The sequence below is a fragment of the Lentinula edodes genome, assembly GCF_021015755.1.
Source record: "Lentinula edodes strain Le(Bin) 0899 ss11 chromosome Unknown C8R40scaffold_59, whole genome shotgun sequence".
Classification (NCBI taxonomy): domain Eukaryota; kingdom Fungi; phylum Basidiomycota; class Agaricomycetes; order Agaricales; family Omphalotaceae; genus Lentinula; species Lentinula edodes.
The window spans coordinates 18,751-45,893 of record NW_025764365.1 but is presented as its reverse complement, the minus strand read 5'-3'; the positions used below and the strand labels follow the sequence as shown (position 1 = coordinate 45,893).

Below are 27,143 nucleotides of genomic sequence, written 5' to 3'. Positions count from 1 at the left end.
GTATAAGCACGTGTTCGTCGCGTTACGCAACGCGTTCAAGTTTTTGATACTAACAAGTAACATATGTACAACGCGAAATTTACAGGCAAAGTTAATACATAATCCCGACAGCGCATATAATTTACATTCCCTCAGAAGCCATCGTTTTTAAAAGATCCTGCCAATCCTGCCCCAGTTTCTGAAGCGTCCTACTTTTGGCTGTGGCCAATCATATAGGTGAGAATGGGATTTATTCGGTCAAAGAAAACACACCAAATTGAGCAAGGACAACGTCCTTCAACAGATCACGTTTGACCAATCCGACGACAGTTGGTAACCAGCCCATGTCCCTCTCCTCTCCGGGACGCCTGTTTGAAGTTGAACATTATATCGTACACAGTGTAAAGGGATACTCACCAATATATAGGACCAGAAAGATCCTTTATAAGTTCTTCTGCTTTGGCTCTGAAACCTTCGTCCGCAATCTTCTTTGCATAAAGCGTGAGGTACTGTTTATATTCAACGGGGCTATCAAGCAATCTCGCAGCATGCAATCGTGTTTCCAGATGGCCTAAAGTCAAAGCCGTATTCCACCATTCTGGCCGGGGGGTCTCTGCAGAGGCCTCGCTGGGCGGACCACTGAGGCTCCCCTCAACAAAGGCAACTATCCCACGATTAGCAACTTGTGACTGGGACCTTTGTCGTCCTTGCCACACGTCTGAACCTTCCGACCACCATCGATCACTGATCTTGACCCAAGTGAATAGGGCGGCGTCATAAGAGTAGACAGTTCCATTTGAGCAGTTGACAATTGGGGTGCCATTTGGTCGCACGAGGGCAGAGACAATGGTGTCGTTTGGTGACGATATTAGAGGTGCAACGGACACAGGAGGAAAGAAGGCGATACCCTTTGAGACATTCCTAAAAAAACCCGATTGTCAATTCGAGGTCAGGGGAGTAGATTAACCGTTCATACCACAAATGCAGAACACCGGCTTGTGTTATAACCAATAGACAGTTTTTGGAACCATCCAGAATGGAGCAAGAAAGACCCAGATTCAAAGTTGGCATTAATCTTGGAGAAAAGCGACTGAGTCTCGAACGCGGTCGTACATGTCAAACCTAGAAATACCTTCTTCCTGAGGGCGAATACACATTGAGCGAACCATCCGACATGGCGGCAACACAAAAATGTGGCGTGGCATGTACTGCGATGACCGGTGACGACAGATAATCCAGCCAAAGTGTTTGCTTGCCCTTGAAGAAATGCACCGAGGTAGCACCTGAAAATGCTCAGAACAATGAATATCGGCCCGGGTAGAATACTCACCTCCATCTTCGGGATTTAGACCTTCAAATATATGAGTACCATCGAGCTCCGCAGTAATCCGCGTCAAAGTAGCAGGAACAGGCAAGCTGAGTCCCAGTGAACCACCAACGGATACGTAATCGTTGATTTCTTTGACAAGGACCATTTCCCTCTGACGGTTTCCACCTAACGTCTTATACATAGGACGTGAAACCTCATCTTTCTTCCTCATTGATCCGCTATCGAATGCATCACTGGGTGCCATATTGACATCGCCATGAGAGTGCCAGTCCGGATGTGTATCGAATGGTTGCTCATCCGGTGCTGGGAAGGATGATTCGCGGACGAGTGGTGACACAGGCTTGCCCAATTTCGCATCCGAGTCAGGAAGGAAGGAAGCTCGTTTGTTACTATAAGACGAAGGTCCTGCACCAGCAGATGGTACGGATGACATGGTCGTCAATCCGGCTCGTTTCTTCTTGTTATTCCTTTTCGCAACCAATACGTTCACTACCTCGCCACCGATAGTCGCAGTATCAAATGCCGCCGACTGTGAACGAACTTCAGAGACAGTGGCGTTGTGTGAAGAGGCAATTACGTGGGAATAACCCTCAGGAAGTGGAGGCGGGGTGAAACCGAATTTGGAAAGGTATTGCTCTTGAACAGAATGCGGAGCTATTCCTTCCAGTTCATCTTGTTCGAAGTCAAATACAGCGATGGTACCATCAGACGACGCAGCGTACAATGTCATACCATCCCAAGACCTGAAATAACGGAAGTGTGAGACGAGATCAGTGAGAACCGTGCAATAGCTCACCAGCTCAGATCCATTATCTGCCTATCAAAAACCTCCTTCGCGACGATGAGAGGTCGGGCAGATTTTGTCTGCCACACGGAAATAGATCGGTCGTCTGCACCCAATGCAACGACAGAGCAGATATTTGAGGTTGCGACGGGAGCTGAGGGGTTTCTTAAGAAGATATGAGGATTATATGCCTGCAATGGTGAATATTGGAGAATAAACGGTTGAGAGAATGGAACATACTGCGACTTCAACTGTATTCTCGTGTCCAACCAGACTAATATCTGATGTCCATGTCCCGCGAGTAATGACAGCAGCGATGAAGACAAAACCCTTGTTGTTCGTGGCATTCGAGGCAGTGATATGTGCACCATCTGGAGACCAGCTGAAAATTCAAATGTTAAGATGACAACGACAACGGTGAATTAGAGCAATACCTGAGTCGTCGGAAGAAGGTGCTACCAGGGGAATCTTCGAAGGGTTTTTTGACCTCTGCTTCTAGGGACCAATCGCTAGTGCGCCAAATTTTGACAGACCTGTCATCAGACTGAGTAGCAAGAAATTCCCCAACTGGATCCCAACATACGCCCTTGACGAATCCTTGGTGTTGATCGAGCTTATGCAGACGCTCTGTAAAGCGGTCATGGATACATTGTGCAGAAATCTGAAATAATGCGCACCTAAAGTGTATCCGCACCAAATCAGAACTTTGGAATCCAGACCAACGGAGGCAAGATACCTATCTTCTGGAGCCCATGCAACGTCCGTGACATCTAGTGAGAACAATTTCGAGACTGCCAAAGACGCCAACTACACCGATATACACACCACTTTCATGGCCCGGCAAACGTTTCATAGGTTTCCATCCTTCAACGTTGACTTCATCTGAGCCCCAGGCCTTGCCTCTCGCGTTACTGAGTTGATAGTTAGCCATTTCCTTTTCCACAAGTAGTCTGGAAACTCACGGATCCAAGTCCCAAATCATCACAATCTCATCGTCACTTCCACTTGCAAGCCACCGACCAGAATGAGCCCAGCGGACAGTGAGCACGGGGCCTGTATGCATTGTCAGTGTGCACAAAGACTTGGGTGGCCGATTGCTCTTTTCTGAAGCAGGATTCAGAATGGGTTTTGTGCTCCATATTCGGACTTTAGCGTCTAGTCCGCCTGTGGCAATCCTTGACCCGTCTGGATGAACGTGCACAGAGAATATGGAGAGTCTCTTCGTGGAATCAGCTTTTGCGGACGTGTCGATATGAGCGACCCAGGAGGGCTTAGTGAAATGCATGAACAGGTAAGTGTTAGCGGCACCCCAGCGGCATCAAAATGCCGGGACGCCTTTGAAATACACTTCAATAATCCCTGTCTTTCGCTTTCGTATCGCCCTTAGGCTAGTTATTCGACTATACTTATCCTCGAGTGGACGGTAGACCCTCGTCCAATCCAGACTTCCCAAGAGGGAACGATTTTTTTCTTTCCTCTGTCCCACGTGACTAAGGAATAGACAGGTGAGGAGTCCAAAGAATTATGCAAAGCACTTTCACTCGACCTTCTCAGACCAATTGGATTTATTGCGCCCAGGGAACGTCGCTGAGCTTAAATACTGAGATAAAAACTTTTTTCTTTCCAAATCTTAATCTCAAGCCAGATCTGACTGATGAGGCCTATGAGGACTCGCCATTGACTGTACCTAGCACAGATCCCGCAACCGCATCTTAATCTGATTTTCTTTGACCTTAACTCGCAAATGTAAATTTTGGGCTATTCGATACAATCCGTGATATCAATACGTCGTAAGAAGTTCAATAATATCACCGCCTGTTCAAGGGCACCTCGTTAATAAATAAGGAGGCCACAAAAGCACAGACACCCATAGAGAAGCTGAACCACATTGTTTTTTGTATTGCGTCCTCGTACGCACCAAGAACGATCGTTCTCGTGCTCTGATCGAGCTCATTGAGATAGTCAAGCGACTCTCGTACACGTCTCACGATCTAAAGGAGTATCTTGTCATTGGGGAATGACTTCTAGTACGAGAATAACATACTTCGTTGATATCTTGTCCGGTAAGCCGTTGCTGCAGGATTGAGCGAAGAACGTCTTGAAGAATGGTGCTACCAACGGAAAGCCCCACCACAGATCCCAAGGAGCGAAAAAGGTAAGAAACTTGGGACAATTGAGTTAACACGCTTCATTAACAGGGATTTCATGAACGCACCAGCAGTGGCTATCGCCTGATCTTTCTGACCGGCATTCGATATTAAAGAGATTAGGCTAGTTGTTATTCCTCCACCTTTCCAAGCAGTTCAAAAATAGAGTACAGAGCTTCGAAGCTCAACGCACCATTCCCGAGGCCAGAAACAACAAGCCCTAGAAGGAAAAGCGGTTCGGACACTGAAATTTTAATCGATTGACAGAGGTAATTACCAATTGAGATAACGATGGCAGAATGTATCGCGACTCCGGCACTTAGCACTGTTGTGATGGACCCGCCAACCAAAAGAATATACTCCAACACAGTTAACCAGTAATACTTTCCTGTTGCCTTCATTATCAACCCAGACCCAAGACTTCCGGTGACACCGCCGATTATTCCAGGTACGAGCCAAAATCCGACTCGTGAGGGAGACAACCCCTCTACAGCCTGAAGATACAAGGAAACGTGAAAGAGCATAGAGAGATTGGAGGCGATACTGAAGAAATTGACAAGGTAGCTTGCGATCAACGATCTGTTGAGGACAATTCGTTTGGGGGCGAAAGGCTCCTTTGCCCATTCCATTTCAATAGCGCCAAAAAGAATGAACAAGACGGTGGACGCGAGCAGGGATCCCACTGTCGCTCTATCGGTCCATGATACATTCCCTCCGTTGTCTAGACCGAATAGGAGGAAAAATATGCAAGTGACAAGAGAAGCTGCGCCCGCGAAATCGACGCGCTTGATCTTTGCTCTAAAGTCTGTTTTCTCAATAGCTGGAAGGTTCAGAGCAAGAGAGACAGATATAACCGCCAATATCACTGCGGGAAATTGAATCAAGAATGCCCTGTGAAAACGTGGGTAGGAATAATTTATACAATAAAAATAAGAATACCATCGCCAACCGATAGTATCAGCAAGAAACCCTCCTAAGGGTGCTCCTACAGATGAGCCTGACGCAAAGACAATGTTGATAACACCTGAATGGAGTTAGATACGCAATGTAACATCCAGAGAGTATGGCATACCTTGCCAAACTCCTCTGGAGCGCAAGGGAACAATATCGGACAAAATGATGCTTACCACCCTGCGCCGATTTTAAGTAGATGTTGCCTCCATTAGCCAGACGGTCGTCGACTCACGTGGACATTCCACCACCCCCACTGATTCATGAGAACCATCAGCCAGATAAGAACAATGACGGGAGGTAGTTCGTGACGCACATTCCAGCCAAAGCTCGTGCCCAAATCAACTGGTCCATGGTTCGAGAAAGTCCACAGAGTAAGGAACCCAAAGCAAATATGATATAAGCCAGAAGCAGACAGCTTTTACGACCAAAAATATCGCTGAGTTTTCCATAAAGAGGTCTACAACGTTTCAAAGATCAAAGGCTTTGCCAAAAAACTCAAACAGAACGCACTGGAAGCTGGTGAGAGTGAGCATATAACCAGTGGCGATCCAGCTGACTTTCGATAGCTGCTTCAGTTCATTGCCAATAGAGGCGTATGCTGGCAGACATATTGAGCTTATCGAGCAGAAAGAGTGTTGCAGAGACTCACAAGCCACGACGATCGTTGAATCCATTGCTACCAGAAATATCCCTACAAATACCAATGGCCAGGATGTGAATACGTGCTCGTTGAAGAGCCCAAGACGCGTATACCGAGTGCCATTGGAAGAACCTAGAAGTCGGTTAATAAGAAACGAGTTTCTGGCCCCACACCCTCAAAAAGATACATACGATAGCAAGCAAAGACCTCTGGGAAGTTGCGATATGATCCTCATCCTGCTCTGTGTGAGGAATGGTACCGTAGTTAGAAAGTGCTCTACACCCGTCATTATTACTGCTCGTCTCAACAGAAAGCAGAGATGCAGTTTCATCGATCGTCATGGTGGGTAAATAGCTGTAAAGGAGAGAGCACGAAGAGATAACACATAACGCGCCTGAGAATCTGCAAAGATCTGCAATCACTCTTCATCATTTGCCGCCGGCTCGGGCACAGACGATCCGCATTGCTTCCGCTTCTGGGCGCCTGACTTCTTGTCTAGACTCCAGACCTACTCCAACACTGAACGACCAATCACTAGTGGCCAAAAGCAGAAATGTCAAGTCGCTATTCTATGGATGTGAAGCCGCTCTCCCAAAAACTGTCAGATTCTATTCCTATCGAGATTCACGAATATATCATATCTCACGTGGACAGCACATCTACTTTGAAGAATTGTAGCCTAACTTGCAGAGCATGGCTGCGGGCGAGCTGGAGGAATCTCTTCTCTCAGCGTAGAATTGTCGTAGACCGCACCAACTTCGAGTCTTTCTTGGAATTTATTGAACTAGACTGTCTGTCTGTCACCATCATTCGTTTCATTCGCTCTCTCCATATCGAACAAGGCGAATCTTGGCTTCTCTACCGATCCACTGGCCCACGGAATCCCAAAACATTTCAATTTGACGATTATCTCCAGCGTCTTGTTGGCCTTGTGTCTGTGAAGAGTCTCAGACTCGGAGGAATTCGTCGGGATATAGGTCCTCCCACTATTGCCGCCCTTCGACATAATTTTGCAGGAGTCTCTGTCCTTGAGATCCATTCCGTCGTTTTGGCTTCAGCGGAACAATTCCTCGACATTCTGAGCTCCTTTCCTTCGCTCTCGGGTTTAGTTTTAGGCGGTGTGGCGATTGATAGCCTAAGTGAAGTGCAATGCACCCACGACTCGTTGCATACGTTATTGCCACCACATACTCCGCCTGTACCTACGACTTTGACCGAGCTGGTTTGCAATTTACCCCAAGACGAAACGATCTTTCTCTTTTCATGGCTCACGCTTCGTGGCGCTGTGTCCATCCGAAAGCTCAATGTGACTTTAATCCATGAGTTGTCGAACGCTGCTGTATCAAAATACCTTCGCGACGTTGGCCCCTCTGTTGAAGAACTTACGATTGGTAGTGCCGACATAAATTTACCAGACGGTATGTTTTTGAAGTTTTGACTAAACTGGAATGGGATCTCAGCTTTTGTTAGATTTCACTTTGTCTCCTTGTGTAATGCTGTCTACATTGGGAATCAGCGTGCAGTTCAGATCCAGGTCTAATGCTCTCAATTTGGGAGTGCCTCCAACAGAGTGTTTTATCCCCTTGATCAAAATATTGCAAACCATCTCTGCCAAACAACTTAAGGAAGTAAATATTTGGCTACGACCCAATGGGCACATGACACAGGAAGAGTACGAACAGTTGGACTGGGATGGGTTAGCCTCCGTTATCGAACAACCCTTGTTCAACAGTCTATTCAGGTTCAGATTCTTTGCTTCCTCCAAACATGTCGAAATTGTCAGAAGAGTCATAAAGAAGCGTATTTGGGAGGAACATCCTTTACTTGTTCCCGTCGTCAGAATCAGGGCTTGGGGTTAGGTGAAAGAGGCACTGATTAACGACTTACATGTAATCAGATTTCGAGCGAAGACAAGTACATATGCCTACGATATACTTCAGACCATAATACTATTCTCCGAAGTCAGAGAAGGTCTTTGACTATAATGTTATACTTCTTGTTCATATACATCCTCCCATCCTCCCACCTCTGCCTCTCCGTCTCCATCATGTTCCTCGCGTGGATGAGCCGGGGACACGCCTAATATTCCATCTTCCTCGATAACAATGAGATCTGCATCGTCCTTGTCGTCTTTATCATCCAATGTATACAGACCGACGTCGTCAAAGTCCATTGAAGCCTCGCCCACACCGGCAGGTCCAAAATCAGGACCATGATCGGGTGAATGGACATTGGAGTCGACGAAGAGGTCCTTCAATGCATCATAATTGATCCTTTTGCTGTATCTTGGATTTTTCTGGATCAGGTTCCGCACAGATTCTGCAGGTGTTGCACCATGAGGGGTGGATGTATCACGCGGTTTGTTATTGTGTGTTTTCCGGCGCTACGAAACAAATCAAATTGAAGAATTGAAGAAGTTCCATGGGCGGGACACGAACTTTGCGGGCCTTCAATTCTTTCGAAGAAGATTGGTCACCTTTAGCTGTTGAATGATACGTGAAACAAACCGTTCAGCAAAATAGTTCACCTCTCGAATGAAGATGGAGATACTACTAACCTGCAAGTGCCTCCAAATAATCTTTGTTCAACTCAACCCAGACCCTCTCCTTAATTTTGACCTCTTCGTCTGTTAACAAGAACCTGTTCAGCTCATCCTCATCTAGCCCTAGCAACTGATCATCAACGTTGGAATTTATTTGCGCCAGGCGCTGTTGCTCTGCGTCATCAAGAGCATTCGAGAGCAAGCTCCCTTGATTATTGTCAAGGAATGCCGAAACTTCTTCTGCCAGTGCAGAAGAGACAGCTACTTCAAAAGGATCCATAGGAGGTGCCATCAACGTGGGATCAATCGAGGACGAGGATTGTGGTGGCCAGTGTGAATCAACGGAGGAGGGAAAGTTTGAGAGGGAGGATGAGGGGACAGGTTGCGACAGTAGCGCAGGGTCGATAATTGGATCGGGGGTTTGATCCATAGTGAGTTCAGGAAGAAATAGGGGGGGCTCTTCCAAATTTTGCACACCAGCTAGTATCCCTTCATTCATCAGTGATAGGTCGATGGGTTGTCGCAAATTTGGTGGCATGGGAGCGATAGGCTCGCCATCTGAGTCCCCTTCCGCATCGACATCTTCATCCGTTGCCTCTTCGTCGTCACCATCTCCACGTTTACGTTTACGTTTTCTCTTCTTCTTCTTCTTCTCTTTGTCCTTCTTTTGCCTTTTATTTTTAGACGTTGGCTCGATCTCTAGTACTCCCTGCTCCGCTGCTAGTCTTTCCGCTTCCTCCTTCTCCTTCCCTTTTGTATATGCAGGTGGGTCCATCTCATCCTCCAACCAGACAGTCCGAAAGTCTGCCAATGTTAACGCACCACTGGGCGTGTTTTTGAATTCATCAAGCCGCTTCTTGAGTGTGCTGTCTGCTATCTTGACCACTTGAACGATCTCCTCGACCGATCGCCGGAAATTATTCATACGTGCGGCAAGGAGAAGGGCAGCGCCACATATTCCGGCGGGACGTCGACCACGAGTCATCCAATCTCGGTCAAACCGCTGCACAAGTCGAATGGCATCTGTTGCGACACGGTGAGTTTCTTCACCGAACTCAAGTAAGGCAGCGAAACGGGAGATGTAGTGCGATGGATCGACCAGAGGGAGGCGAAGATTAAGAGTTTGCACGAGTTGAAGGTAGGTGTGTCCGAGCTCGAAAACATTTACCTAAAACTGGAGTAAACTATATGATCGCAAGGTATCAAAGGAGGGTTCGCACCTGAAGGATATCCGAAAAATCAATGAGCATGTAATTCCTGGTCTCCTTTTGCCGACAGGAAACGTAAAGACAGACGGCGACGACGTTCATGCTCTTGCGGCCTTTAGTAAATTTATGTTCGACTGCAAGAGTATAGAGCCGTGTTGCAGCTAAGCATACTTGTTCCGATAAACGCAAGACTCCGGCTATGTTTTGGATTTTCCTCGTAGCTATCAAACGCATAAGAGCTTAATAAAATAATACAGGGTACAAATATACCATTAGCAATAGTCTGTTCTCTTGATTCATTACTTCCTCTGTTGCCAAACGGTCCATTCATCCTTGCGTGACCTGCAGATATGTCAATCAAAGAGAGTTAAAACTTCAATGGCGATATACACACTGGAACCCTGGGCTACATATGATCCTTGGACCATAGCAGCTCCCGATGAGGTCTCTCCGAAAGCGACCTCGTTGACAATAGTGTTTTCTTCAACCACGGTTCCGCATCGCACACAAAAGCCATTCCCAGCAGCAGCATCATACTCGATAACAGTCCCTCCACAATCAGTACAGGTTGGCTGAGGAACAGATGAGAAATCAGTGGATAAAAAGATTTTCGAAATAGAGAATTACCATGGTGAAATCACAAGTGAAGGATTAAAATATAATAAAGATAAGGATGAAAGATGCAAGCAAAAAGCAAGATAGGAATCGAAGCAGAAGTAAAGATGAGACTGGCGATTACATCGACAAGGTCAACGAAGAACGAAAGTCCGGAGCAGGTCCGTGAGTCACATAGTGTGACTCACCCCATACATCTTCTCCGAGCCCCATCATGGCGTCTGCTTATTACGAGTTTTATCGTGGATCCTCGTACGCTTTTTTGTTTCATTTGCCCAGCTCTGGTCATATATACTTCACTAACAGCATTGGAATGGCCTTGACGGACTCGCTGGACGAGCTCATCACTAGTGGCTCGATTACCCCCCAATTAGCGATGAAAGTTCTACAACAGGTAACTATACCCTTTGGCACTATTGGAGTCTCAATGAATGCTTGTATGACATTCAACAGTTTGACAAGTCCTTGGCGGACACTATGGTCAAACAGGTCAAGAATAAAACTACTTTAAAGGTGTGTGCTTATAAAATGCAACTTGGTCATTCTCTCATCTTTCCATTTACATCTCTCTTTTCACCGGTCTCGCCATCTAGGGTCATTTACACACATATCGTCTCTGTGACGACGTATGGACGTTTATCGTTAAGGATGCCTCCTTCAAAATGGAAAGCAACGAACTCGTCAATGCACCGAAGATAAAGATCATTGCTTGCAAAAACGGGGAGGCTATCGAGAGTGGTAATAGGCGATGAGTTGTGTATGCACTGGAGATGCACGCTCAATCATGTAGCGAGTCGCGACCACTACATATTAAATTGTAAGTATTCAAATTGTACATAATTGATTCCACGTCCTTCGTTCGTAGCTTAGAATCTCAGTCTCAAAACACGACTCGAGTTGCAATCCCTTGCCGAGTCGTAAAATAAGGTGTGTATCGTATCCTGATTCCTTTACTGCTGCTATATACATGTAATCTTCTTTTGACTTGCATCACCACGGCAAAGGCAACGGCGTAGGTAATTCCTTCCCCATAACCGGAATCAAAACGCGCTCTGCTTGTCCAATATCTCTGTAGACACGTCGGCCAAGTCGTATTCATAAAGTTGACGACGCTCACCTTGGACCTCTGGGAGCATAGAATGTTCCCGACAAATCGTGCGATAGCTTTTTCATTATGAATTCAACTGTTGTTTCGGCCGCTTCAGACGGTTCTACAGCTGCGTACGAAAATCATTATGCGCACCAGTCGCCGATTCATGAAAAGGCATCTATCTTACCTCCACCAGAGTCATAGAACTCGTCGTATCCTACACCTTTCGTCATATCAGTCTTCATGAATCCCGGCTAACTCCGACATGATCAAACCTATTCCGTGGATAGTTGTAAGCACTCACATGAATCAAGCCAACCGTGACCTGCTTATCGTATAGGTCGTTCGATAAGAGCTTCCCGACCATGTTCGCTGCGGCCTTACTCGAATGGTGTCCGTAGTTGCCGCCTCCTTCTTGTCTAGTCCTGAGTGCGATGGATCCGCCTTCGGAGGTGATGATAACGAACTTTGAGGGGGTAGCGAAAAGGGAAGAGTTGTATCTGTGAGCAAGGAAACATCAGTCGGCCCTTTTCCGACAGAATAGCTTAACACACAAATTACTTGCGACCATTAGCGGAGCAATAGACACTACTTTGTGCATTTCGAGAAGGTCTTCCCAGTTTGGATTTTCCAGAGTCTACCAACTCAGCACAAGCTGCATATGTAACACTTACCAATAAGGGCTTACATCTGCTTTGAACACTCCCGCATTCATTATGACCAAGTCTAGCTTTCTCGTCTCTTCCAGGCCGACACCGAGTCCCAGATCTCCTTTGAGATAACTCACGATTCGCTCTCCAGCATTTCTTTGTGTCAGGTCAATGTTTGGGATGATGTTGATATCTTGGGGGAAATCAGGTCCCAACTCTTTGCGAATATGGGCAGCAGGCGATCTAGAAGTGGCGAAGACTTGGAAGTTCCTGTCATGCAATATCTTTGCAAGCTCTAATCCGAGCCCACGAGAAGCGCCAACGACTAATGCGATGGTCATTTTGTTCGAACTTTGGGATTATTTTTTTTGATGTTCAGTGCTGCGATTGGGGAGTGTGGTAGGAAGACGACGCTCAACCAACCTTCTTATATATTGCGCTCAATATGATGTCATGGACCTCATTTCTATGTAGTACTTAACTACTAATAGTACGAGGACAGTCATTATTTAATCACCAGTGACCTCTAAACTCGGTTCGAGACCACGCTACTACGTGAAATACATCCGGGTTAAAAGGCAACTTCCCCGAAGCTATCACAGGGTTTATGTGCTTCATCAAAGCTTGTTTGACCACCCTAGTATGACTTGAAACAGAGAGACAGAATTTGCGAAGGTTTCTAAAATGCGGCTGCTGGAGAACAGACATCAAACCTCTCCAGTCAAAGGCACCCAGGTCACTCTCCACGCCCGGTGAATTTGACACCAGAATTTGTAATACCACTGTTATCTCTTCTAGATATGGAGAGCTGACTGTCTTGAGGACGTCAGTTACAAATGTTTCCGAGCCAGGAGGGGAAGAGGAAGAAAGATGGATCCATCCCATCCTCAACGTGCGCATCCTTACGCAAGGTGATAAATCAAAATCTAAATGAATTGTATGGGCATGGGGCCAATCTATGAGCTCAAAAACGGAACGCACCGTCTTGCGAATATGCATCCCAGATCTTCACAGTATCAATTGTGGAACCACTCTCAAACAAGAATCGAGACACCTTGCTGTTGGTTGACCCGTTGAATAATCCCACCGCAACTGTCTCGATTGGAATAGGCCCGTGGAACGCAAACCACGAGAAAATAAAATCTGCAATGTCCTCTGTGACATTACAATACAACTCCTGTAGTCGTGGAGGCTTGGGAGTGTCGACTAGCGTCATACCCGGGGCCTCACGGGCATCCTCGCTAGGTCGCCCGCTATTAAATTTTAATCCAACCAGCATGAGGCTAGTCAGTTGAGGAAGGGCGTGTAATATCTCGAAGAATTGTAAAGGGGAAGACAGGATAACAGAGTTAAGCTCCAATGCAGTAACTCCTACACCGAAATTGTTCTGGAGAGATAATGCGGTAGGTGGGCCTGTATCCCCACGAATCCAGCCAAGCTTCAGCATACGCACGGATTTGAACCCGACAAGAAGAGGTAGGTATTTATCAAATTGAAAGGCCTCTTTGTATTTGTCCCTTTCTTCTGAGTCCGACCATGTTGGTAATCGAAGTGAACCTCCTTGTTCGAGGTACAGCCCTCGTACGAAACGGATGATCGTCACAAAATGAACATCTCGTTCCACAATCTCCAAGAGGTCATCGATATTCTCTCGATGAACCATCAGAATGGTTCCTGCGAAGAGACGTTTCCAACTCGCTTGAAGCCATGATCTGCACGTTAAACTGCAGCTCTTCGAAGTAGGCGAATGATCTAGGAAAGAGATTATATATTCGTAAATTTCGATTGGAATGAGTTGTGTGAGCTCCTTGCTCAAGGAAGTGGTTGGGTATTGGAAGGAAGTCGCCATCTTGGAAAACTCTCTCTGACTGTGAAGTTGGGTAGCGGAAGCAGCTTTGCGATTGTGCATAGCCACAAGGAAGAAGCCGCGGAACCAGTATACTTTCGGGTCCGGACTCCGGCTACATGCGAAGCTCCCATAATAAACAATTCAATGCTATCCATAGATACAAACATAAATACCAGTTTACTATCGAGTTATGAAGTAAATACATGGACAAAGTCATCCCCTCCGCCGTTTGCCACTCTTGCTTGAATCTAAAAGACTTTCTCTCCGTTCGCTAACCCTTTCCAGAAACTCGACCTTCTCTAAATATCCGCCGCCGCCCTGCTTCCGATTTGCTTCGAGCTCATCTTTTAGATCATTGTTGTCCTGCTCAGATACATGTGAACGCCAATCCATAGCAGACTTTTCCAGCGTCGTAAGTTTTGTTGGGCGCGCCGATCGCAGGGTTCCTGGGATTTCTCCTAATGTGATTTTTGACCTCCGAGGGCCTCGTTTGGGACCAGAAGGCTTTTGAGATGTTTGAGTAAATGAGGATGACGCGCCGGAAGTAGTGGCGGAGGTTATGAGTGTAGTTTCGATTGTATCAGAGGCAGAGTCATTCGCAGGAGAAGAAATTGATGCGGAGGTTAGTTCCGGAGATATTCTTGGCCATTTTTTTGCTTCATCGGAGTCGGCTGGAACTTCGGCTACTTCTCTGATGAAATGTTAGAAAGACCCAAGAAGTATGAGGCGACACAGCTCGCCTTATCTCTTTTCCAGCAAAAATATATCTTTTCTCCACTCGTACTATATTCTGTTTCTCTCTTGTCGCCTGGGAATCCACCGCATCTTTACCGGATGTCACGGATTCTTTAAAAGCTTTCCATAACTGTTGTCGTTTGCTGAAAGAACAGATATGGGCATCAGATACCCCGGATAGTCAGGTCAATGTACTAGCCTTTACCGTTGCTGGGTTTCGGGGTCCTCTGGTTCTGGAAGTTCTGTTCGAGGACGTTTGGCCTCTGGTTCGGAGTCGGACGACGTAGAGGATTTATCGGCTTTCTCATCAGGTACGTATTCTTCATCTTCAGAATCGGAATTTAGCATGATGGGAGAAACAGAAAGAGGAGTGAGCGCTAGCTAAGAGGCGCTAAAGTTACTAATGTTGCACAGCTGTTGCATGCACATCAGACCATGGTCAGTAAAAGGTAAACAAGGCATTTACAATATGAAGTTCTGGTTCGAGTTTAGGACTATATTTATTCAGGATAAGTTATTTTACACCTGAATCCAGGTTTTAGTAAATACATATAAGTGCAAACAAGGGAAGGTGGGGGGGGAGGGTTTATCATGAGGAACTACTAGTGCATACCGATTCTATACCCATCGCACTACTGACAGCATCCAACAAAATATCATTATAATCACCCAATATATGCCATACCGAGAACCCTTTCAAGCCCATGCTATTGATGAATTCTCCTTTCGCGGCAAATGATGTTGCGTCATCGAAAGAAACCATCACATCGGAGGTAGGATTATACACAAAAGGCTGTAAATGAAGACCCGACTCTGGTCAGATCCTCGATGGAAGTCACCAGTACTCAAAATCACAAACGCACTGTCTGACTGCAGTTGTCAAATGTATAGTCGATACCACTTGCTGCGGTACCAGCCGTTGTGAGAAAACCGCCGTCTACCAATCCCCAGAAATTGAAGATGCCTCCAACAGGCGTGGAGTTGCCGCACTCGTCCGTACCGGCTTGTGCGTCTTGGCTGTCACCATGAGGCTGGTCCCCGGCATTAAATGCGGGGTACAGTTGCAACGCTTTCGAGCTGTTGAGTGCGTTAGAGTTACTGACATCGAACGAATGTCCGTACGCAGCCAAACCAAGTGAGATCTTTTTATAAAAGACTTCAGTTTGTTGCATATCGACAAACAGATGGGGCAAACCTGGTCAGCAGGAAATCCAGCGGATGTCCATGCCTTGACCGCGGACACAGCAGATCCATCCTGGGTCGGAGCACAGGAGTCATTTAATGGGGCATTGGGACCAACAGTAGGAGACCATGAGCCCCAAATATCATAGTTCATGATACCTAAAGCAGGATCGTTCTCACCGTTTAATGTTTCAGAAAGAGAACCGACACTAACTGATATGATCGAGGACTTCCGCAAAGACTGATACATCGGACATCGGTTCGCCACTCGATCCAATCCACGGTGTTATAGATACAGCAGCTGCCAGAATCAGCTGCGCTCCTTGAGGATCTTGTCGCAGTTCTTGCAGGAATGAGAGGAAATTTTCCGAGTCCGATGACGAGACGGTGTTACACCCGATTCCTTGTTTTCCGGGGTATTCCCAACTGCGAGCACAATGAGGAATGGAACACGCTTGTCAACTGATAGCAATGCAAAACCTCCACAAAACGGATTGTGACATTTCACGTACTCGAATTCGATGCCATCTACATCATATTTTTCGACGAGATCTAACACAGTTGCCACGAACGCAGTTCGGTTTTGCGAAGTGGCCATGGCGTTTGAGAAGTACATTGATCCTGACCATCCACCGATTGACAAAATCGCGCTGACATTCTGAACGAATCAACATGAGATGATGTATGTGCAAAGGGATTAAAAGGAACAGGACCTACATGTGCCTGGGCTTCAGTCACAAACTGAGGCAGAGCCTGCTCGCTGATAGAGTCTAACGCCACCACATTCACATCGGAAGTTGTAGTGCTGATCCAGAGTTGATCGAGAATGGCATCATGGTAGGATACATTAGCAAACCCAAGTCGACGTAAGCTATACCGATCGTGATAGCAGAAAACAAGATGCACTCACGCAAATGCAAATGTCAAGGTGTTATATTTACTCCAAGAGATATTACTAGGAGGGTTGTCGTCTGCAAGCCATCCAGGATACCAACCATTGGCTAGAACGTCGGCAAAATCACCATCGCTCGAGCTAGAAGATCCAGATCCTGTACCAGTAGACGATTTTGCATTTGGGGTTGTGGAATCTCTAGGTGGAACTAAGCCACATTTTGCTTGGCCAAGGATGATGCGCGGGAGCGCAAGGGCCAGTAACGCGGAATAAAGAAACGAAAGCATCAATGATGTGAATGGACATAAAGTGTTAACAATTGAAGATTTATAGTCCTAAAAATGAGGTATACATGCAGCCTATCCTTGGTATTGGCTCTCTTGCAATATCATGAGGTGTATATGGGAGATATCAGCCATTCTTGGTCGTTTGGTCGTCTTGACATGAGGCCACCTTGAGTTGAAGCACGAGGCGACCACCAGGCGGATGATGAAGGTAAAGTATAGAGGCATTGTTCGCTATATTAGGAGAGGCACAAGTTGGTTGATCATCGTTCTATGAACATAAGTTGTGTAGATGGGAATATCCGACAGGACAAGCCGCACCGACGAGGTCCGACGGTAGTATTCAAGATGGTGCTGAAGCCACTATGTGGATAAAGCCTGAGTAGCCCACTTCAAAGTTTACAAAGAGAAATACGCTCGTCAACAACTCGTGAATCAAGTTTAATGGGACTCGACCACGAAGCAGTCACGACTCTAAATTGAAAGAGGCCAAAGAGTGGTCAAAGACTCTAAACGAGCGAATAAGACTGCTTGGACATGTGGGAAATGATGAGTAACCAATTATCGAATCGATAATCATATCGATCGCAACACGGTGGCGACCTTGAAACCCTTACCGCTACTTCAATGTGCAGCTGCTTCTCTGTGCAATTTTTCATGCAGCGCTCGTTGAAAAGACAGGGACGGACTCTAACAGAAGTGAGTATTTCAACGACGATCCTGCGCGCGCTGGCTGATTTCGAGCTTGGAATATCACTCAAGAATGTGTCTTTGTGAATCCATGTTTTCATACAATGACACCTGTATTTCGTTGTTGTTATGTCAAGCATATCCTACTATTACATCTGCTGCGGCGACCTACGACACTAACCCGGTGTCTAAGAAAGTCCAAGCCGAGAAATTTTGAGCCTTCATTTCATTTCTGATCCTCACACTCTCGCTCCTTACAACAAACGTAGATCGAGCTTCTATGTTCTTCGGAATTCCGGAACATGAACTATATGTATGGTTAGCCTGGAGTTGTTTTTTTTTACGTCTAGAAGGTATGTATATTTTCGCCTAGCATAATGTCTGGGGTCATTCAAGTTGACGTCTTTACTCTGATAGCACCATGAATTTCGCTTGTATGAAGGCTGTGGCATAGCGTGGCATACGTTCGCAGTCTTTACATACCAGTACCTCCTAGAAAACCCGAACAAATTCATGCGATTCGATGTTGACCATGGCTTCGCGAAGATGGTAAATCTGTTTATGTGTTTGTTCTATTTGCAGATCGCTCACCACCAGGAAAGTGTTCAGGGATTCTTCTCATCGCATTTCGCCGACAACAGCCCTTTTTCATTCCCGCGATCCAGTAGAAGGGTGAATTTTACAGTGTATGCCTTAGCCTGGCGGCTCTTGTAATCAACGAAACTGGAGTTTAGTAGGATCAACTATAATCTGGTATACTCCAGCTACGTCAAATAGGTATCATCAATGCGCGCATGAAAACGTCCGTACGGCGGAGGAAGCCAAGTGGGATTATTTTCTAGTACATTCTCGTCGTGTCCAGTTCCATTCTACGTGAGAGCTGACCTTGCGGATGATACCGCTACCGCAAAATGACAGATCTTGATTCCGTTCTCGATCAATTCATTTTTCATCGCAGTATCGGAACTCCATCACGTGTGGGGTATCGATCAAGCTTTTGAATGCCTTTTTGGTACAAGAGACCAGAAAAACTAGCCCATTCCTCCCCGTGCAGTAATATTTGTTTCTGCCATCATTCGATGCGCAATAAGCTCGGGTCCCTTATAATCCTTGCTTGCAACAGTTGTCAATCTTCCTCGTTTTCTCTCTTACAACTCAATCTTGCTTTCAACACGGGGAATTACCTTACTCTCAGCGCTCTTTGCCATCTCATCTTCAACGTGGCCCTGCAGACGCTCAGATCTGGTCTTCCAATATGCCAGTAACTACAAATGTATTCGAACCCGAAGTCCAGCATATGGTGCTGCAGACCGTCTTTCGCGGTGTAGAGCACCCACTATGCACTCCGAATGCTCCTATACACCAGTACCGTGGTATCAAATATGCTTCAGTCCCTGCCCGTTTTCGGCAATCCAAGGTGTTCGCGTCATATCCTCCGTTGGTCGATGCCTCCAAATACGGGTGAGGGCTTTTTGGGCTTTTTTTGGACTAATACTCACGATCTCTACAATGTCTCAGTCCTATCTGTCCTCAAGTCAAGAACATGAGCAGTTTCGAGGAAGCCTTGTTTGGTCTCAATGAAGATGATATCCCAGAACAGGCCTTGAAGCAGAACGAGTTCGAGTGTTTGAATTTGAACATTACGTGTCCAGGAGGTTTGACCTCGCAGTCGCGCTTACCTGTTATGGTCTGGGTGCATGGGTACGGAAAAAGATCTCTTCTGACCGTCATCGTGACTCAAACTTTCATCTTAGTGGAGACGACAGAGGTCATGGCTCCAACTGGGTTTACGACGGGGGTGCGTTGGTAGGCAAGAGCATTCTGCTTGGAAAACCTGTTATCCTGGTTACCTTCAAGTAAGGAAAATATCTTTTTGCAAGATCTTCCACGCTCATATGTACGATTCCAGTTTTCGTCTAGGCTTGTTTGGATTTGCAGCTGGCCCCCAGCTTCGAGAGGAAGGCCAAGAGAGCGTAGGCAACTATGCCCTTCGTGACCAACGCACCCTTCTTGAATGGCTGCACTGCTACATTGCTGATTTCGGTGGTGATCCAGGAAATATTACCCTCTTTGGTGAATCCAGCGGTGCATTTGATATCGTTTGTCACCTCCTTTCTACCTCGAATGAAACTCGACCATTGTTTCATCGAGCGATCGTGCAAAGTGCAGTCTTTGAATACAATGTACCGGACGTCGCGGCAGCTGGATGCCAACTCTCTCGTTTGATGTCAACGATGCACCTCTCAACGATAAGCCAGCTTCGAGCAATCGATGCCGATCAACTGATTAAATTCGGTCGATCCGTTCGTGTTGTTGACGATGGAGTCTTTTTGCGACATGATTGGAAAGATTTTCTCTCACCTGAAGATGCCCATAAAAACCATCATCACAATCTGAATTTAACCGTTCCAAAAGCACTTTCCGCCCTTCGATCCCACTCTCACACGCCAAAGCCTATTGGTTCTGCTTCGTCTTCCTCTACTCCAGGACTTCGGTCGTCCGTCTTCCAGCCCCTTCTTATTGGCGACTGTGCTTCCGATTCCATGCTATGGTCCACACCCATCTCATATTGGACTTCTGCAGCAGCTGTACGTCGGATCAAAGCCGTTTGCCAATCGCTGTTCAAGACCAATACGCTATTCCACACATACGACATTTCTTCATACACGCCTGACGAAGAAATTGCTGAGCATATACTCGAGCTCGTCAACGACGCGCGGATAGCTTGGCCGACTGACTGTTTCGCCCAGAACTCCCGTCGTGAAGGCGGTGGAGTGTGGAGATATGTCTTTGATCAAGAAGGTCCATGGAACTGCATCCCACATCATGCAGCGGATCTCATGTACCTCTTCGATAACGTTCCCTTACCAGAATCCTCCACACGCTCGATAGCTGGATCCTCAATGCAAGACAGCTTCTCCGAGGCCGATATGTTTCCTGAATCGTTCGCTTTCGAAGACGACGACGAGGATATCAAGTATTCCCCGATTGTGCGTGACGACGACGCCATGAGTTCGGATGACGATGGGTGGGGTATACCTTCTGTTGCGTCTTGGTCATACTCTCGTGTGAGAGATACCATGCAAGAGCAATGGATTTCTTTTGCGTATGGGGAAGCGCCGTTCAGTGAAGATAAGGTCTTTGTTTTCGGACCTGAAGGAGAGACTGGTGAACGATCCGAGTCGATTTTTGAGGGGAGGAGGAGGAGAACATTGTGGAAGAAGGCATTTGAACCTCTGGGAATGCAGGTTGTACATAAAATGGGCGTGGAGCTCAGTCGAGGTCCGCCGTTGCGGAGTTAGGTGGTATTAAGCCTCCTTCCAATTTCATACACGGGATTTTGAATCGCATTTTTCTCTCGGGCTGATGTTTTTATTTCTGTTGGATTCTCAATCATATTCATTCGCATTCGCATCATGCATCTCATATTATCACCATCCCCTCACTGTATGTTACCATGCTTGTAGGACTCTCCATATTGTAATTATGTTTGTTGTTGTAGTACGAATCAAATCTCAGAAGATGTTGTACTCATGACAAACAGAATTGAACAGAAATTTTCCAGTTACGAGTAGACATACAACAGGTTCGTATTTACATACCACATCCCCGCCCTATCCCCTGACTCTTACAACCTTTCGTTTACCTTTCTGAGGACCCCCGGAAGCACCAAATGGACTAGGAGCACCAAGAGTACCTGAAGTACCAGTGTTGTTCTCTGTGGCATTCATCCCTGCCTTTACAGTATCAATAAGCACTCCGGTCGGCAAGGCAGGGGAATACGGTGATACTCGCGAAGCCAAAGGCGGAAGAGGCTCCGGAGAGACAGGTAATCGCCTACCACCCATCTGCTTGCCGTTCTGTTTAGGCTGAGGTGCTATCGGGGATTTGGATTTGGTCGTAGCAGGTGCTTTGCCCTTGTTAGAGGTGGACGCAGTGTTCGTAGGAGGAGCAGAAGAGGCATTTCCGGTAGCAGGAGAGGTGGAATACGGAGGACGGGGGATATTTTCTGGCTTTATATGCTGAATTTGCAAGCTGATCATTTCCAGAAGTTGTTTTTCTGATATTGAACCAAGATTTGTGTGAGGTTAGATCTCGGAAGGGATTATGGATATTGAGACCGACTTGTTTTTATTGCGGAATTCATCAACCTGCCTTCCTTCTTCCACTGCACTCTCACACGACCGGGATTTTCCCAGTCTCGGGGATGAGCCTTGTTCACTTCATGCAGTGTACCGAGACCTAATCGGTTCGTTGCTTCAGCAATGTCCTTGCTCAACGGCCACCAGATGCTCTTCGCCCTCTCGACTCGTCGCTGGCCTGTCCCATACGGACGCTTTGCATCGATGTAGATGGGATATATACACGTCCATCTAGCCGTAGAAAAGATGATGATGATACACGTTAAACATCAGATGAACTTGTACAAGTTGATAAAGTGTAAAAACGACACTCACGACTTGTAGGGCGTGATATCTGTGATAGTGTTCTTTGGCAGCTGGCTAGCGCCTTCCGGTCGAAGTTTAGGTTGGGATGAGGGTGGAGACGCTGGACCTGCAAGTTGAGAAGTATCCAAGTCGAAATCATCCTCCGAATCGATATCCGAGGCGATTTCTTGTAACACAGGACCTTTTGCGCCGGTATGGGGCAATGGACGGGCAGGTAAAGGAAGGTCTGTGTCGTCGTCGAATTCATCTTCGACCAGGACTGCTTTTCTGGACATATTCAAGTGAAATATTGAGGTTGATAGAAGAACGGTTCCGATGGTGAACTTGAAAGCGGAATCCGAAGAGTGAATTGACAGTGTCACGGAATCCCACGATTTTCTCTTCAACCACCACGGTTAACTTTGATGGTCTTCAGATGCGCCTTTTGTCGACGCTGGCAGCGAATACGGTGATATACATGTAAGGCGCGGAGTAGGTGATATTCTGTGGTTAGCCAATGAATCTTTCAACAGAATATCTTGGACTCTTTTCTTCACGGTTGCCGCGAGTATCGACGCTGACACGGGCCCTCAGAATAGCACCCACCAAGAGCTTATATGCTTCCCATTTGGTGAATGCGAACCTTGCCCCCCAGATGAGGTATTAACATTCGTGTTCTTGTGTTCTTGCGGTATAATTCACGAAATTTATACTACAACAGCTCGATAAACCCTTCTGTCAACCATTCGGTAACCGGCGGTTAATGCATTGCCATAATGCCTCTTCATCTTCATTCTCCTCGTCTTCCTATCACGAGGGCTCTCGCTTCTCTCTACGACCGCGTCTTCCTCCACCAGACCGGCAACACAATCCGAATCCGAATTCCAATTCGGATTACAACTCCTCCCCTCACCCTTCATCGCGCCCTTCAACTAAAGTCGGTGAGACACCCGCCTGGGAATCCTGCGGGCGTATCATCTCTCGCGAACGAGCCGATTTCTACGAATTCGTCGCATGTAATGTGCTTTTTGCTGTCGGTGCGATGTTAGTGGTATATATCAGGTCTAGGAGACGACATGCGTTACAGGCGAGGCAGCTGGCTGCAAGGATTGGTCTGATTAGAAATGGAGGAGCAAGATAATCGTGTTGGTGCTTCGCTGTGTTGCAAATTAGGTTTGTGCCCTGCCCATTTGAAGTAGTGATCATTATTGATTGCGAAGGACAGGAAACTTTGAGACGAATTCACTCAGCTGGGGATGTGCTTGGGCTTTGTGAACATTTGTCTTCGAAAATTAAAAAGAAAATTGATATTAGCCAAACTCGATTCATTAACAAAACTAACCAAGCTATTATCAATGACACAAGAATTGGAAGTCGTCGGCGTACAAATATATATCTGACTAACTTGAACCATTGCCTTCACGCCCGAATTCACCTGGAATGTCATAAGAATAAACTGTGTCCAACAGCGTCAATGCGCCGAATAATCAAGGACGACCACAAAAAAACTGCGTCGTGGTATTCTCCATCCAAGAACGTAATACCGAAGCTTCATACCCAGGGATGAGAATTCATAGCTGGTTTCGTAGAAGCCATGTAATTCGTCATTGTGTGCAGACTTGGCGTATACGTAGTCTCCTTACGTTTCAAGTTGCGTTCATCGACACTATCATAGTCGCTCACAGTATAAGGTGCCCAGGTAACTAGCTCGATTGACGATCATGTACAAACACTACTCCGAGGATTCGTGTGGACTGATAATTGTTGGAAAAAAAATGAATTGATAGTCTAAGTCTATAGAGAAGAAGATGGGGAGATGGACATAGATGGAAAAACTGTGGTAGCTCTGTAAACTTAACGGTGAGCGGAGAAATACACATGTACTTATGCCTGCATACCTGATTTTTTAACAGGTTTAACATTGTGTCAGCTGACAGGTCTAGAAAGGATTTTCATCCAGGTGCATTTGGGGTGATGGTGGTGGTACATTCGGTGGAGGTGGGGCATCCGGTGGAGGTGTAGGTGGGGCTGGTTTTGGAGGTAACGGATGGCCTACTCTCCGAGTCTGGAGTGATACCAGAAGCTCGTCTGCTTGTGAGGTCTACGAATGATCATAATTAGAAAAACGACACCACGGTTAGGATCGTCGCTAACCGCATGGGGTGCCGCATGCGCGATAGTGCACAGGGCAAGACTAGTCACGACAAAAGCAGGCGCGAGACGCATGGTGTAGTGTTCTGGAGGATTGAGCGCTCGGAAAGGGGTTTGAAGTGGCACGAGGTTATTCTCTGCCTGCAAAGAAAGTGGTCGCTCGACTGGTCCAGCAGATGAGAGAGCCACTTGAAAGTATCGCACTTTTATGCGCTTCGGCCATATTAAAATTCCCTCAAAGCGGATCTCGCTTACTAGAGTTGAAACCAGTGAATATAGCATTGTAGGGCTTTGTAGGGTCGAGCTCGCAACCTCAGAGATTATAATCACATATGCAGAGGAATGAGATATAGATGTATCATGACAGTGCCATGCCATTAGCGTAGCGAGCCAGTTTTTCTATGAACTCAGAGAATTATGTTAGAGTTGGCATAGTGACCTGACCAGTGACTTGCCAGGAACTCCTTGGTCTTCCTGAGGCGTCGGAGGAAGCGCAAGGCTTTGCAAATTCATATTGCGTTCGAGCATCATCGATCATCCTTCATCATCCTGCATCGCCCTGGTCTGTCGCACCAACACTGCTCAAAGTGAAACATACCTTACAAATCTATCATGCCCGATCATACTTCACTCAATCAAAAGAGCAAATTCTGATAGCACTGTGATAACCAAGCGCAATCCCTGCGGTTTTGGATGATACCGGGTTGGCTTGTGCAAATACATAGATTTAGCCATAGGGTCGTTGCAATGATCCCCGATCTCTTCATGAGACCAATTGCTCGCGCCGGACATTCTGTGAAGCAACCATGAGTACGTTGGTGTATTGGATAGCAGAGATAAGGCGCACCGCACCCGTTATGTATATACACATAACAAAACCTTCCGACGGTGATATGGAGGAGGATGGACTGCCAGTGATAGAGGATATACTGTACCGATGTACATGGCCTCTGAATTTTGAAGACCATCCATCATGAGCCGATGTCATATTGCACAGATTGAAGCTTGACTGCGATGAATTTCAAGTACAATGCCGGAAATGGAGAAGTTCCTCGTAGGGTGTAATGAGGTGGGATTTCTCAGACGGAAAATGTTGATGGAATGGAATGCATTTCAAGCCCCGTAAGATGAAGGCTATACATATGTAGAAGTAAGAAACAGGACGAGAGTAGGCGTAGTTTCTCACGCAGTCAAAGAGAAATCTCAAAGACACTGAGCCTCGAGGTAGCTCGAGGTTGAATATTGAATATTAATATTAGTACTGCGGCGATATTACGATCTACTATAATGCTTGATCTATCACCTCAATCATAATTTTTCATCCCACTCGACGATTCTCCGACGATAATTCGTCCTAGTAACATCTCTCTTCTTATTATGATGTTCACCTTCTTGATATGACTGTGTGGGCTCTTTCTGCAGCCTCCCCAACATCCTCACAGCACTTGAAGCTTCTGCACGTTTCTTCATAGCTGCCGCAGGTGTCGAAGCTCTTGGATTCACTTTGGGTCGCAGCGGACTCTTGGCCGGGATCGGGGGCGGATGTGCATCCGCAGGAGGTGCAGGAGGCGGCCGAGTTGGGGGTGCAGGATGCGACGGAAGTGCGGGAAGCTTTGTATTTGGAGGTGCACTCTGGGGCGGAGGGAAACCTGGAGACACCTCATTTAAGTTTGCAAGTGGATGCGACGGAAGTTCGGGAAGCTTTTTATTTGGAGGTGCACTCTGCGGCAGAGGGAATCCTTTGGATACCTCGTTCAATTTGAGTGGCAGAGGGGGGAGTGGTCTCGTCGGAGGAGCACCGGGCGGAGGAGGAAGATCTGTAGACTGCGGGCGAGAAGCAGGGGAGCTTTCAGTGTCTGATGGCGCAATCAACACCAACTTGGGAATTTTGGGGATTATTGTTCCCTTGCCTGGAGGAGGGTTCGGGAAGTCTGATAAAGAGATCCTGGATGTAGGAGGTTTTGGGAAATCCTCCGGAGAGACCACACCACCTTCAGAATCCTTCCCCGGTGCTCGACCGCGTAGAGAAAAAATTGAGTGCTCGGGAAAACCTCGTGCTTGGGGTACGCCGAGGTCATATCCAGAAGTCACGCCAGGACCTATGTCACCCGCATTGGCAGCTAGGATATCGAGGATAATGAACAAGTAAAAAGTGATACGTGTTCGCATGGTGTGAATTTTCAAAGGGGTTTACGTTGAAGATACCTAGATATGAGGTGTTGGTCTAACTTGGTCAGGTTGAACGTATAAAGTAATAAAAATTACTTGCGATTTGTTAGTTTCCGGACCAGCCGGGAGGATGACAGTCGAATAAGACAAAGAGAGAAGAATGGGAGAAAAATACAGGGCATTTGGGGGTTTAAGTACATTAAGACTTGCTCCTCACAGTTCCGTCGGACATTATTTTCGCAGGCATGAACCGAACAAGCAATAAGCCGCCGTCTACCCCTCGTCTACCGCTGTTTCAACATGTGTGATCGAGTACCTTACCTTCCTCTTGAAAGCTTCAAATTTCAAGTTTCAAGTTTCAACTTCAGGCTATGTAAGTAGATGGATAGATAGAAAAATACGCGACTCCACCTAAGGCGGGGTATGTATGTACCTTACTTGCGGTAAAAGAAGAGTTTAAAAAATAAAAATAAAAACCAGGTAGATAGATAGATAGATTAGGTATGTACACCGTCAGTGTGAAAAGTAATGCTACTATCGTGCCTGCCGGCTTTGAAAAGCCACCCGAGTTTGAAAATGCATTCTGAAAGATGTTCCCTTCATTGTTGATTATATGTATGCATCTATATCAAAGGAAACAGCTATGATTCATATAGCTGTGGATTTTTATTGAACAAAAATGGTTGTAATGTTGTTCCGCAAGCTTCATAAATTGCAAAATCCACGATTTCTCCAGTAAAGTGAGTTAAGCTATTGTTAGACTAATATTGGATACATAAAAAAGGGTGTCTATATGCACTTATCACTTCTGTGATATACTGGAAC

The 27,143-nt window shown here is 46.4% G+C and overlaps 14 protein-coding genes across 14 annotated transcripts; 4 read left to right on the top strand and 10 right to left on the bottom strand.

Annotated features, from left to right (window-relative positions):
* Positions 1–5: 5 nt before the first annotated feature.
* Positions 6–3,826, bottom strand: C8R40DRAFT_1131926 (WD40-repeat-containing domain protein). The gene is made up of 13 exons (XM_046229221.1): positions 3,648–3,826; positions 3,056–3,598; positions 2,919–3,004; positions 2,771–2,863; positions 2,528–2,720; positions 2,334–2,475; positions 2,106–2,284; positions 1,310–2,052; positions 1,112–1,262; positions 956–1,054; positions 397–900; positions 253–347; positions 6–198 (listed from the first exon to the last, which is right to left on the bottom strand). The coding sequence occupies exons 2-13, from the start codon at positions 3,376–3,378 to the stop codon at positions 122–124; spliced, it is 2,685 nt and encodes an 894-aa protein (XP_046080179.1). The 5' UTR covers positions 3,379–3,598; positions 3,648–3,826; the 3' UTR covers positions 6–121.
* C8R40DRAFT_1131910 (MFS general substrate transporter) lies at positions 3,825–6,248 on the bottom strand. The gene is made up of 13 exons (XM_046229220.1): positions 6,026–6,248; positions 5,948–5,966; positions 5,844–5,885; positions 5,705–5,792; positions 5,508–5,651; positions 5,427–5,447; positions 5,313–5,371; positions 5,180–5,264; positions 4,518–5,131; positions 4,434–4,460; positions 4,309–4,383; positions 4,138–4,256; positions 3,825–4,084 (listed from the first exon to the last, which is right to left on the bottom strand). The coding sequence occupies exons 1-13, from the start codon at positions 6,173–6,175 to the stop codon at positions 3,902–3,904; spliced, it is 1,626 nt and encodes a 541-aa protein (XP_046080178.1). The 5' UTR covers positions 6,176–6,248; the 3' UTR covers positions 3,825–3,901.
* Positions 6,249–6,257: 9 nt separating this feature from the next.
* Positions 6,258–7,757, top strand: C8R40DRAFT_754884 (uncharacterized protein). The gene is made up of 3 exons (XM_046236120.1): positions 6,258–6,434; positions 6,489–7,252; positions 7,305–7,757. The coding sequence occupies exons 1-3, from the start codon at positions 6,388–6,390 to the stop codon at positions 7,691–7,693; spliced, it is 1,200 nt and encodes a 399-aa protein (XP_046080177.1). The 5' UTR covers positions 6,258–6,387; the 3' UTR covers positions 7,694–7,757.
* Positions 7,758–7,821: 64 nt separating this feature from the next.
* On the bottom strand, positions 7,822–10,214 carry C8R40DRAFT_1163681 (uncharacterized protein; the record flags this gene model as incomplete). Its single annotated transcript, XM_046230395.1, has 7 exons — positions 7,822–8,217; positions 8,267–8,316; positions 8,392–9,544; positions 9,597–9,805; positions 9,855–9,926; positions 9,979–10,156; positions 10,212–10,214. 7 exons carry the CDS (start codon positions 10,212–10,214, stop codon positions 7,822–7,824), a joined length of 2,061 nt encoding a protein of 686 aa, XP_046080176.1.
* A 199-nt stretch (positions 10,215–10,413) lies between these two features.
* C8R40DRAFT_1074287 (transcription initiation factor IIA gamma subunit) lies at positions 10,414–10,951 on the top strand (the record flags this gene model as incomplete). The annotated part of the gene is made up of 4 exons (XM_046226691.1): positions 10,414–10,451; positions 10,506–10,593; positions 10,653–10,712; positions 10,793–10,951. The coding sequence occupies 4 exons, from the start codon at positions 10,414–10,416 to the stop codon at positions 10,949–10,951; spliced, it is 345 nt and encodes a 114-aa protein (XP_046080175.1).
* A 238-nt stretch (positions 10,952–11,189) lies between these two features.
* Positions 11,190–12,607, bottom strand: C8R40DRAFT_1217655 (oxidoreductase; the record flags this gene model as incomplete). Its single annotated transcript, XM_046233241.1, has 6 exons — positions 11,978–12,607; positions 11,844–11,926; positions 11,594–11,789; positions 11,477–11,543; positions 11,317–11,416; positions 11,190–11,268 (listed from the first exon to the last, which is right to left on the bottom strand). Exons 1-6 carry the CDS (start codon positions 12,278–12,280, stop codon positions 11,190–11,192), a joined length of 828 nt encoding a protein of 275 aa, XP_046080174.1. The 5' UTR covers positions 12,281–12,607.
* Positions 12,367–13,885, bottom strand: C8R40DRAFT_754501 (uncharacterized protein). Its single transcript, XM_046236118.1, has 2 exons — positions 12,921–13,885; positions 12,367–12,865 (listed from the first exon to the last, which is right to left on the bottom strand). Exons 1-2 carry the CDS (start codon positions 13,846–13,848, stop codon positions 12,453–12,455), a joined length of 1,341 nt encoding a protein of 446 aa, XP_046080173.1. The 5' UTR covers positions 13,849–13,885; the 3' UTR covers positions 12,367–12,452.
* A 116-nt stretch (positions 13,886–14,001) lies between these two features.
* C8R40DRAFT_1060309 (bucentaur or craniofacial development-domain-containing protein) lies at positions 14,002–14,871 on the bottom strand (the record flags this gene model as incomplete). The annotated part of the gene is made up of 3 exons (XM_046225342.1): positions 14,002–14,479; positions 14,520–14,666; positions 14,729–14,871. 3 exons carry the CDS (start codon positions 14,869–14,871, stop codon positions 14,002–14,004), a joined length of 768 nt encoding a protein of 255 aa, XP_046080172.1.
* Positions 14,872–15,112: 241 nt separating this feature from the next.
* On the bottom strand, positions 15,113–16,884 carry C8R40DRAFT_1060213 (glycoside hydrolase; the record flags this gene model as incomplete). The annotated part of the gene is made up of 7 exons (XM_046225332.1): positions 15,113–15,316; positions 15,387–15,665; positions 15,719–15,864; positions 15,920–16,131; positions 16,218–16,363; positions 16,423–16,510; positions 16,616–16,884. The coding sequence occupies 7 exons, from the start codon at positions 16,882–16,884 to the stop codon at positions 15,113–15,115; spliced, it is 1,344 nt and encodes a 447-aa protein (XP_046080171.1).
* A 1,942-nt stretch (positions 16,885–18,826) lies between these two features.
* On the top strand, positions 18,827–20,873 carry C8R40DRAFT_1060246 (Alpha/Beta hydrolase protein; the record flags this gene model as incomplete). Its single annotated transcript, XM_046225335.1, has 4 exons — positions 18,827–19,032; positions 19,090–19,272; positions 19,326–19,427; positions 19,481–20,873. 4 exons carry the CDS (start codon positions 18,827–18,829, stop codon positions 20,871–20,873), a joined length of 1,884 nt encoding a protein of 627 aa, XP_046080170.1.
* Positions 20,874–21,115: 242 nt separating this feature from the next.
* On the bottom strand, positions 21,116–22,387 carry C8R40DRAFT_1131859 (signal recognition particle, SRP19 subunit). Its single transcript, XM_046229219.1, has 3 exons — positions 22,029–22,387; positions 21,697–21,944; positions 21,116–21,631 (listed from the first exon to the last, which is right to left on the bottom strand). The coding sequence occupies exons 1-3, from the start codon at positions 22,292–22,294 to the stop codon at positions 21,186–21,188; spliced, it is 960 nt and encodes a 319-aa protein (XP_046080169.1). The 5' UTR covers positions 22,295–22,387; the 3' UTR covers positions 21,116–21,185.
* Positions 22,388–22,616: 229 nt separating this feature from the next.
* On the top strand, positions 22,617–23,121 carry C8R40DRAFT_992777 (uncharacterized protein; the record flags this gene model as incomplete). Its single annotated transcript, XM_046236740.1, has 3 exons — positions 22,617–22,658; positions 22,720–22,840; positions 22,937–23,121. Coding segments are annotated over 3 exons (348 nt in total), but the record flags the coding sequence as incomplete, so codon positions are not given.
* Positions 23,122–23,937: 816 nt separating this feature from the next.
* On the bottom strand, positions 23,938–24,372 carry C8R40DRAFT_1177042 (uncharacterized protein; the record flags this gene model as incomplete). The annotated part of the gene is made up of 3 exons (XM_046232618.1): positions 23,938–24,099; positions 24,153–24,313; positions 24,354–24,372. 3 exons carry the CDS (start codon positions 24,370–24,372, stop codon positions 23,938–23,940), a joined length of 342 nt encoding a protein of 113 aa, XP_046080167.1.
* Positions 24,373–25,345: 973 nt separating this feature from the next.
* On the bottom strand, positions 25,346–26,809 carry C8R40DRAFT_753809 (uncharacterized protein). The gene is made up of 3 exons (XM_046236117.1): positions 26,752–26,809; positions 26,419–26,680; positions 25,346–26,373 (listed from the first exon to the last, which is right to left on the bottom strand). Exon 3 carries the CDS (start codon positions 26,316–26,318, stop codon positions 25,458–25,460), a length of 861 nt encoding a protein of 286 aa, XP_046080166.1. The 5' UTR covers positions 26,319–26,373; positions 26,419–26,680; positions 26,752–26,809; the 3' UTR covers positions 25,346–25,457.
* Positions 26,810–27,143: the final 334 nt, after the last annotated feature.

Excerpts from the sequence above, each read along its gene's own strand:
- C8R40DRAFT_1131926 (XM_046229221.1), bottom strand. The coding sequence starts at position 3,378 with ATGCATTTCACTAAGCCCTCCTGGGTCGCTCATATCGACACGTCCGCA. Across the intron at positions 2,285-2,333 it reads AGAATACAGTTGAAGTCGCA|GCATATAATCCTCATATCTT; the intron begins GTATGTTCCATT and ends TCACCATTGCAG. Across the intron at positions 1,263-1,309 it reads TCTAAATCCCGAAGATGGAG|GTGCTACCTCGGTGCATTTC; the intron begins GTGAGTATTCTA and ends GAGCATTTTCAG.
- C8R40DRAFT_1131910 (XM_046229220.1), bottom strand. The coding sequence starts at position 6,175 with ATGACGATCGATGAAACTGCATCTCTGCTTTCTGTTGAGACGAGCAGT. Across the intron at positions 5,652-5,704 it reads CTCACTCTCACCAGCTTCCA|ACCTCTTTATGGAAAACTCA; the intron begins GTGCGTTCTGTT and ends GAAACGTTGTAG. Across the intron at positions 4,461-4,517 it reads TGCCATCGTTATCTCAATTG|GGCTTGTTGTTTCTGGCCTC; the intron begins GTAATTACCTCT and ends TTTTCCTTCTAG.
- C8R40DRAFT_754884 (XM_046236120.1), top strand. The coding sequence starts at position 6,388 with ATGTCAAGTCGCTATTCTATGGATGTGAAGCCGCTCTCCCAAAAACT. Across the intron at positions 6,435-6,488 it reads AAGCCGCTCTCCCAAAAACT|CACATCTACTTTGAAGAATT; the intron begins GTCAGATTCTAT and ends TCACGTGGACAG. Across the intron at positions 7,253-7,304 it reads CGACATAAATTTACCAGACG|ATTTCACTTTGTCTCCTTGT; the intron begins GTATGTTTTTGA and ends AGCTTTTGTTAG.
- C8R40DRAFT_754501 (XM_046236118.1), bottom strand. The coding sequence starts at position 13,848 with ATGCACAATCGCAAAGCTGCTTCCGCTACCCAACTTCACAGTCAGAGA. Across the intron at positions 12,866-12,920 it reads GGATGCATATTCGCAAGACG|ATTTTGATTTATCACCTTGC; the intron begins GTGCGTTCCGTT and ends CAATTCATTTAG.
- C8R40DRAFT_1131859 (XM_046229219.1), bottom strand. The coding sequence starts at position 22,294 with ATGTCCAGAAAAGCAGTCCTGGTCGAAGATGAATTCGACGACGACACA. Across the intron at positions 21,945-22,028 it reads GATATCACGCCCTACAAGTC|ATGGACGTGTATATATCCCA; the intron begins GTGAGTGTCGTT and ends TTCTACGGCTAG. Across the intron at positions 21,632-21,696 it reads GAATTCCGCAATAAAAACAA|AAAAACAACTTCTGGAAATG; the intron begins GTCGGTCTCAAT and ends GTTCAATATCAG.
- C8R40DRAFT_753809 (XM_046236117.1), bottom strand. The coding sequence starts at position 26,318 with ATGCGAACACGTATCACTTTTTACTTGTTCATTATCCTCGATATCCTA.